A 9,794-nucleotide genomic window follows, 5' to 3' on the forward strand; every position below is an offset into this window, starting at 1 on the left:
AACGAGGAAAGATCTGCATTCTAGTTGACTGCGAAAGCTGTTTTAGAAAGACAGTCCCTGAAGAAAGACTTCGTGGTCAACCACTTACCTCTTCCACTTTTGAGGTCAATTTAGGACATCCAGACGTTTCGTTTACGCGAGAAAGGTCTAGAATTTCAAGGCTATGTAGATGTAAGCATTAATGTGCAAGTGGGTAAACGAACACGAAGATGAAGAGGAAAGTGGAAGGTTCAATAATATCGTTCTTTCCCATATCTGACAAAAGTCAAAGAGGGCATGTCCCAAAGAGACAAAAGATAAAAGTAACGAGCTATAGGAAACCAGTTCAAGTCAAGCGGATCAAGGAGCTCTGCATCAGGCCGACCACAATAAGTCACGATTTGACTCTGCCGCTGCCGACAATAGCATGTCTAACACCAAGTCTTCAAAGCACAAACAAAGTCAGTATGACTCGGATTGGAAGACAAAATACCCATGAGTGTGTATCCAACAAGAGATGAAAAAAAAGTGTTGTGTAAACTATGCCAGCGCTTTAACACCAGCAATGAACGCAATTCGTCCACCATTCTTAATCTTACCAAGTGTCTCGCTGCGTAATGATGTTCTTGCTCAACATACTGATTCTCTTATGCATAAATCAGCTGTATTCCAAGAGCATGCGTCTAGCAACCCAACATAATGGTGGGATTGTCCAAGCACTTAGTTTGAAGTCATTAACAATAATATTAACTAGCAATGGTCTGGGTATCCAAACATCTCTCGCAGAAAGGGGCATGTCTTGATACTACCGGCCGTCTCCACCATGCTATTTTGAAATCCTGGGGAGAACTCTGAAGGAACAGTACGTGGTACGAAATTGTACTCATTATTTTTCCTCTGCATCTACACAAGGCGCTTGAATAACAAAAAAGCAACCATTTAAACCATTCCTATTTGATAAAGCCTGTCAGGACAACATGTCCGAACACACAATGATCGGGTCGAGTGACAAAAATGGTCGGACATTGTCCAATGTCCGACTGTTACTACGAGCACTGTACACACACACACACACACACACACACACACACACACACACACACACACACACACACACACACACACACACACACGTGCACGCCACCCACAAGCACACGAACGCATGCACGCATGCAAACACACACACACACACACACACACACACACACACACACACACACGTGCACGTGCACGCCACCCACAAGCACACGCACGCATGCACGCATGCACACATACACACACACACACACACACACACACACACACACACACACACACACACACACACACACACACAAACACAAACCCACACATGCGCGTGCACACGCACACACACAGTGCTACATACAACATTCCATATGCAAATGCAGTAGTTCGCTAGCAACCACACATTTGAGCAAGACTTACAGCAAGTAACTCCTACGTCTTCAGAATGATGACAATCTGAGACACCCCATCCATCAAATGAGCAGCCACTAAGTGAAGACTCTGTACCGCTACAATCAACACTGTCCATCCAAATTTCTCCTGTCCCTTGTCCGAAATAAGCCAAAGTATGAACAAACGAAGCACCGGAGTATCCCAACTGGCGGCATACAACATTAGCCTCCGTCATACCGAAGCCATCATCGCACACAGTGCCCCATTCAAAACTTGCAATAAAACATAAAATTAAAATATGATCATAGACGTTTGATTAATTAATGGATGAACAATATTACAGGCAACCACAATGCACACATGCATGCAACCAGACGAGAAAGGGTGTAGCACTAACTCTTATTACACACACACACACACACACACACACACACACACACACACACACACACACACACACACACACACGCACGCACGCATGCATGCACACACGCACGCACACACACACACACACACACACACACACACACACACACACACACACACACACACACACACACACACACACACACACGCATGCACGCACCCACACATGCACAAACACAAAGACACACATGAATCTGTAAAACTGCATATATATTTTTATGCACTAATGTTATTCAGATATTTATGCATCAAATGCAACATAGTTCATGCACAAAGGAAAGCACATGAATATTCAATCTTAACGCAATGGTAAACAAATATTACTTGTAGTATACTTCTACTCTTCCCCGGTAGGATAGACTGTCTCCACGAAGACGAACGGTGCCTGTAGATTGCTGAAGAGACACTACAAAGATAAGAAATGTGTAGTAACCACCAGATCAATAAATGCTTGCTTCTAGCCATTTGGCTATTTATCTCAAAACTACAATATCATAATTGTTTAGCTTAAACTCATGCATCATCATTGTCCTAAAATACACAATATTACTGCTATCTGATCTTTTAATTACTGTCTGGTTTGTAAGATCTCAATCTTGTAAACACAGAAAACAAAACCTGCCTCAGAGATGCTTAGATGCTTAAACCATCATGGCTGTCTAGACAGAAACATGACTTTACGCAGGATCTGACTGAATCCAAGAAGCACTGTTATGTAAATGCTGGAGGGTGTGATGAGCTGGAATAATGTCCAGCCACCGTGCAATATACCTGCATGCACTGTGCCAAATGCTCCCAACACCACTGCAGCAAAAAGTGCCCGAATCTATCACAAGTGGCTTATCTCCACCTGCAAGTCGCTGTACTAGTTCACCTTGTCAGCATGTTTCCCAGCAATGTTTCCATCAGCAAGACAGCTGTTATCAATAAGAAGACAAGTTGTTGCCTTCATATTTCTAAAAGAGATGTCACGACGACAGGCACTGATTATCTTAGCAGTACAGATGGCTGTATGTCACGCCATAGTAATGCTGTCTGTCTCCACAAGACTATCAATATAATGTCAGTACAGGTATCAATTATTCTCTACCAAAAGCAAAACGACAACAAACATCCAGTGAATAATGGAGACCACTTGATTGCGTCAATCAGTGTATTCCATTACTAGCAAGACTATAAAAATGTGATCAACTGTCCTCAGGTATGCATTGCACAAGAGGAAAGAAGGACTTACACCACGGTGCAGGAGGTTGCAATCATAGTATCAACAACCAGTTCCTTGATTGAAGAAAAAAAACGTTCAATAAATTCAGTAATCTGTAGCTCGTGTCCACATGTGGTTTTGCAGTGTGATGGCGATGCTGACCATGCATGGCTTTCCTTTCCAGGACAGACAAGAGTAATGCTGCATGTGCGAAAAAGTTTCCCATCTGCCTGAGGGCGCTGGCTGATGATACCTTCACATGTGATGGTCCTAGTAATGAGCAAGTTCTGCAACTTGTTGTCTCTAGCCAGTGTCCTATGCAACTGTGGAGTAAACAGACAAGCCATGCGCGCATCTAATCTCATCTAATCACACTCTTGTACCATTTGCAGAAAGGGATCAGAACTGGAACAAAGGTAATAGTCCAGCTCCACACTACAGACTACTAACTCGACTCAATCCATTGTAACTCTCAACCGCCCTCAGAGCACAAATAATACAGCAGTTCAACATCTGCTGCAGGGTGGTGGACACAATGTACAAAAACAAGTTTCCTAGTTTGCTGCCCAAGCCAGTGTAAGTTCGTGGTCCTCGGATGAATGACCCAGTAAATGACAAGTGACAATTGGTAATGAAACCCATTGATGACCACAATACTGTCCTAACCACACAAATCAGTCCAAAACACTATCTCCACTCTACAAAAGTACTCTCGACAAAGTGCCTCCTGCATAGTGCTGACATGGATACCGTTACTCTTATCCACACCCAAATACTTGTAGACTTAATAACCCAATTCCAAGCAGTTGCTAGAAACAATATGCAACAGCACAATGCACACTTGTTGAAACACAACTCCATTAGGTGCCATCAAAGAAGGTATACGAACCATGTGCAACAATTGTTTTAGATGATCAGGATTTCTGCAATACAACTTCAGTGGAAATGTAGCATCAATTCCTTCCACCTCTTCATCACATGTGACAAGAAACTGCACAAGACTGAACTGATCTTATGCAGCTGAAGACATTGGAGTAAATTGCTTTTTGGCATGCTGTCATAGAGTTCTGGTAAAGTCCACTCAAGCCATGCTCATGTTTCTGTGCCTGGTCGTGCCTGGTCTTACAGTCTTCGAAAAGCACTTTGTTAATCAACAGTTGATTGTTTGCACAAAGGAACTAAAGAATAACTATAAACAATGGCAAACATATGAAAGACGAGCGTTGTTATTGTTATTGTTGCTGGCTGTTGCTGTTGCTCTTGCTGTTGTAGCCAGTTTTACTGTTCAGTGTTGTGTGAAGACACTGACTGATATAAAAGGGTAAGATACTGACAGTTAAGACAAAAAGGTTCAATTTTACACACACTTGCTGTGAGTAGTTAGTTCTGAACTGTCAGGGCATTTCTATTTGTATTAAACTTGCATAGTGGCCATTCAGTTGCTACTGCTGTTGCTGCTTTTTGCTGTATCATTACGTTAGAAATGACTGCTGTGCAATGAGCGACATAGAAATGTATGATGTTCATAGATGTGATCGCAACTCTACTCACAATGGCAACTGTTTCCGGTCATGTGATCATTACCTGTAATCACGCGTGTTACTCCACTAGAAAACAGCCTTGTGTCCCTCAAAGCTAGCAGATGAAACCTGACGTTTGGAATAGCCTCAAGTGGTGCATAAAAAATTCCAGAGCCTCACTCACAATTAGCAAACAATTGATATGAATGAGCTGAGTCATTACTTGTCCAAATTAGTTGCTTCGTGCCTCATTCAAACTAAATTCTTTAATTAATTAAGCACGAGTAAACCAAAAATAACTGAATGGTAAACACCATATGTTCTTCAACCAAAATGCAGCTTGTTTTCACACATGCAAACTATATTATCTGAAATCAAAGTAATAATAATATAACAATATACTAATATAAATAAAAATAATAATAATCGTGGCTTAGTTAATGGTTAGCGACAATGGCTACCACTTCATGACAGTAAATTATGAAACTTGTCTGTCTTTATTTCTCATGTTTCTCTAGCTTTGTCCATAAGACTATGACTTGTTTCAGTCGTTGAGGAGTTTCTGTAGTCTGGCGAACGGTTCATTGACGATGATGTTCAGTGCTTTCCTGGTCACCATAACGCCTGCAATCTATATCAAATTGGCTAGTCATTGATCACCATGTGGACTACAGAGAAACATTTACCCCGCTGGGCTCACCTGCTGGGTTGTCAGGCGCCCAGGTGGGGATTAAGACCCCACTTGCCCATCATGGAGGGGAATAACAATACACATAATGAAAGCTGTTGAAGCACTACAGTGCAAACCCTCAGCGTGCCATAGCTTTGCAGCTTGAATGAAATTGGTCAAAGTAAATTAAAAGAGCATGAGAAAGACATTGGACATCCCATCATGTATTTGCCTCAATTAGCAATGGTGTGACGTGGTTGCCTATCAGGTCGATCACGAGCCTGAGAAAGAGACAACATCCAGTCACGTGTTACGCTGTTGTCTAGCAGGCTAGCCAGTCATTCATACGTCACGTGACCGGCCTGCACTACTATACCAAAATGTACCATTTCACACTTAGGTAATAATGTGTTTTGTTTAATTCATACTAACATGGTACAGTACCCTTACCTGCATAGCTACACTAACAACAAATAACGTAGTCACAACACAACATATACACACAAGAATATGGAAAGAAATACTAACAATAATTACAATTAGTCATTGACTCGACCAACTTTCGTACTCTCTGTTACAGTGCATGAAATGGACATGATGTTTCTCCTGCCTGGTCTAGTAATACTAATAGGGTTCCAAACACGGTCTAGTTTGCTCTTGGGCTTCTGGTTGAGTGAGAAAGTTTGAGACTATGAGAATGCCACATTCTCCAAAAGAACAATAGGTTCTGTCTAATAAACAGGTCTTCTGCTTCTTTGGAAGTTAGCTAGAGACCCTAGATATCTGTCAGAGTACTTCAGCTAGAAATTCCTAGGCTTCGTCTGTAGGCTCAGGCATGGCCTACCGTCGGGTGCCGAACTGACATCTTCTGTGACTTCTCGTCCAGCACGGTGACTAATATTACAGCACGTCACCGGCTTCCATGAACGTTGGGGAGCCAGACTGCCACCAAATTAAACTCAGTTTCATTTAGCTAATTAGACCACGTACATAGTACAGCACTGATACCAGACACATGTCACTCAACTTACCAGCTATGAATGTCGAGAATACGAGTACGACAAAGAAGAAACAGCACGACATCTTTGCCCGCATTCCAGTTGCCGGATGTTGTACCCGGATGTGAAACGTCAAGTTAGCGCACCGCCTCTTTTATCGGACACCACCAATCATTGGACTGTTGACAAAGTAAGAGTCTAGACTGAAGCCTGCTGACTCAGTAATATAATTTCTACGGATTGACTTTCAAAGGCCCCTCTGCCTCACTCGTCATTCGACACACCACCTTTTTTACAGTGAGTAACTAGATGTTGCATTGCGCTAGACTAGAGCAATGATTACGTACAAAGGTTCCGCTGTCAACTAGATCATATCCTCTGTGTCTCTGAACATGAAAAGAATCCGATGTGTACAGAACAGCATGGATATATTGAAAAGAAAAGCAGCATTGCTGCAACGTCTAGCTAGCAAGAGACATTGTGTGCAATATGACTAATGCATCAATGTCTAATACTATCGAACGCCATCACGGCCAATATTCTAGCAGGACGAGTATGTTGTGCGATGCAACTCGATAGCATGCGTTCTTGACATGCAGTGTGAGTTTACAAAATGCAATCAATCTCAACATGCGATTCCAACATAGGCGATCTCAACATGACATTGTACAACATGCGATCCCAACGTGCGATCTCAACAGAACACGCGATCAACATGATTTCAACTCAACATGCCAGGACCGGATCCAGAGCGGGGATTCAGGGGGTTGCAACCCCCTCTTTCCAATAGGCGTGGTTCAATAATTTCATATAATAGTATTAGAAAAGAGAAAATTAGTAATGCTATAAATAGCTGCTAACGGGGAATCCCCTCTTTCAAAAATTCCTGGATCCGGCGCTGCATGCGATCTCAACATGCGATCACAATATGCGATCTCAACGTGCGATCCCTACATGCAAGCTCAACATGCGATCCCAACATGCGTTCTTATCATGCGGTTTCAACATGCGATGCCTATACGCGATCTCAACATGAGATTTCAACGTGCGATCCCGATAAGCAATCTGGACACACGTTCTCAAGCATTCTTGTCTATCTACATTAGATAATAATATATGCTTTGACAACACGGTTTTCTAAATAAAACATGTTATGTAATAAGTCCGAAAACTCTTTTACAGCTGTTTGTATAACGGTATTTGCTTCGTTTTATTACAAATTGTTCTCTGATGGTAGTGAAAGTAATTTCGCACAGCTTGCTTTAGCTAACAACCTGAACTTCGTAACTAATTTTATTACGTTAGTTGAAGCAAGTTTCGGGTGTCAAACTTTAATTTACGATAGATTCTACGATAATTTAGATGAGCGCGCGTTGTTCGAACACATGTTGAGATCGCATGTTGAGAACGCATGTTGAGATCGTGTATGTTGGGATTGCATGCTGGGATCGCATGTTAAGACCGCACGTTGGCATCGCATATTGAAATTGCTTATGTTGTCAACTCACACTGCGTGTCAAGAACGCATGCTAACGAGTCGCATTGCACATTATAATCGCATCTCATGTTCGAATATTGGCCCTGACAGAGATCCATACAATTGAATATAACTTCAAACAATTCCCTTACGCCCTATGCAGTGCAATGGTGGTTACTGTTGCGAATATTGACCACCACAAAATTACAATATCTGTGCAAACTTGATTGCACCAATCGGAATCGCTTTCCGAGTGTGCTGTACTTTTTATTACGTGTGTTGCAGTGTCACTCACACCCTGTATACCTTTACGTGTTATGGTATAGTTTGGCACATTGATTGCACAAATTGAACGTACTAGTGAAGTTTAACAAAAATTATGTCCATTAAACATCAGCAACCGCTAAAATGTGAAAGAAAAAATGCTTATAATTAACAAAATACTTAATGAATCCTAATTAATAAAAGTGTAAACAAATAGCATCTATTGAATTTGCGTCTGACTTTGAGCTTGGAATCATGAATTGCAATATTGTACATCAATAAACAGATATAAATAACTACCAATGAAATACTGATCTGGAAGCACAGACGTCCAACACCACAAGTCAAGCAGCAGATAGATGCGTGTAGATGAAAAGTTAAGGCAATGAGCACGCCAGTAATTCTAAAATATATACATTTATATATGCAAGCACAAGACAACACCATCTAGTTTATTGCGCAACATCAAGTAGCCTTTTTCACAAATTCCAATCCAGACGCTACTCAAGCGGCTAAAATTTAGCTTTCAGTGTCAGGCTTGAGACGAATATCCGTCTCCTGCAGCTTGACCATACCCATACGATTGAGGAGGACGATGTGCATCAACTTGTGTAGGATAACCGTGTTCCTGCTCTATCACCATCTCGTAAGAAGGCGGCTGGTCTGTGGGTTCATTAGGCGGTTTAAAAACCTGAGGTGGCGGATAAGGTTGCTGTGGGGGATAAGACTGAGGTGGAGGATAAGACTGAGATGGCGGATACAAAGGTTGAGGCACCGCAGTTTGTCCAGAATGTTGCCCAGCAACTACAACTCCTGGTTGCTGAACACCACTAGTATACATCACCGTGGCAGCTGGAGCTCTCCTTGCCCTAGAACGTCGACACAAGACAGCAACCACGACGATAACAAAAATGATAATAACGAGAGGCACAGCCACAGCGATGGCAATAATCGCAGCCAAACCTGTCATAGAAACAGAATAGATACGACCATAAGATATGAGTCAAACTAAATCGTCAATAATGAAATATCTTACTTAAATCACCTAATAACAAAACAACGGTTTAGTAACATGGAAACAATCATGTATATCGTAGGGAATGTATTATTACCGCATTTAACGCCGACGTCTTCGGAGTGAGTGCAATCTGATTGTCCCAAACGGCCGTGATAGCAAGACAATAGTCGACTCTCGTCGCCATCACAATCAACGTCGTCGAGAACAATGCGGCCACTTGCATATCCGTAATACGCATTACCACGGGCGTCCGCATTAGAAGTGGAATAACCCAGTTGGCGACACACAACTCGAGCTTCCGAGTCCGAGAAACCATCATCACAAACTGTACCCCATTGTGTACTATACAACCGCAAAATTTAAATAAATATATAAAAACAAATAGAATAAAACAAGAAAAGACAAAATATTATATAAAAATATACTTAAAATTTTGTAATAAATAATATAATGAAAGGTCAAAACGTCAGTGATATCAATACCCGTCAAAAAGTTCCAAACGTCCTTCTTTAGACGAAGGCCCGCCAACGAGACGTATATCTCCGTATGCATATTGAGTCGCAGTAGATATAGCTATTAAAACAAAAAGTCAGAAATCCATTCAAAGACTGCATGGTGCTACGTTTGAAAATCCACATGCGAATGCAAAAGTTCTAAAGCAAACATGCACACATTTTTGCTAGACTTACAGCAACTAACTCCTACGTCTTCAAAGTGCCTGCAATCTGTGACACCCCAACCATCAAATGAGCAGTCACTAAGTGAAGACTCTGTACCGCTACAGTGAACGCTGTCCATCCAAATTTCTCCTGTCCCTTG

The 9,794-nt window shown here is 41.8% G+C and overlaps 2 protein-coding genes across 2 annotated transcripts in view; both read right to left on the reverse strand.

The window, feature by feature from the left end:
- Positions 1 to 729: 729 nt before the first annotated feature.
- Positions 730 to 9,794, reverse strand: part of LOC134184732 (scavenger receptor cysteine-rich type 1 protein M130-like) — a 19,881-nt gene continuing 10,816 nt past the window's right edge. The window contains exons 5-13 of the mRNA XM_062652477.1: positions 9,665 to 9,794; positions 9,458 to 9,548; positions 9,019 to 9,317; positions 8,496 to 8,920; positions 6,564 to 6,602; positions 6,250 to 6,367; positions 2,149 to 2,230; positions 1,442 to 1,670; positions 730 to 882 (exon numbers count right to left, since the gene is read on the reverse strand). The exon at positions 9,665 to 9,794 is cut by the window's right edge and continues 115 nt beyond it. Of these exons, the coding sequence (XP_062508461.1) occupies positions 730 to 882; positions 1,442 to 1,670; positions 2,149 to 2,230; positions 6,250 to 6,367; positions 6,564 to 6,602; positions 8,496 to 8,920; positions 9,019 to 9,317; positions 9,458 to 9,548; positions 9,665 to 9,794 (1,566 nt within the window). The remainder of the gene's footprint in view (positions 883 to 1,441; positions 1,671 to 2,148; positions 2,231 to 6,249; positions 6,368 to 6,563; positions 6,603 to 8,495; positions 8,921 to 9,018; positions 9,318 to 9,457; positions 9,549 to 9,664) is intronic.
- Positions 8,060 to 9,178, reverse strand: LOC134184846 (annexin A7-like). Its single transcript, XM_062652608.1, has 2 exons — positions 9,070 to 9,178; positions 8,060 to 9,002 (listed from the first exon to the last, which is right to left on the reverse strand). The coding sequence occupies exon 2, from the start codon at positions 8,925 to 8,927 to the stop codon at positions 8,490 to 8,492; it is 438 nt and encodes a 145-aa protein (XP_062508592.1). The 5' UTR covers positions 8,928 to 9,002; positions 9,070 to 9,178; the 3' UTR covers positions 8,060 to 8,489.

The sequence above is a fragment of the Corticium candelabrum genome, chromosome 9, assembly GCF_963422355.1.
Source record: "Corticium candelabrum chromosome 9, ooCorCand1.1, whole genome shotgun sequence".
Classification (NCBI taxonomy): domain Eukaryota; kingdom Metazoa; phylum Porifera; class Homoscleromorpha; order Homosclerophorida; family Plakinidae; genus Corticium; species Corticium candelabrum.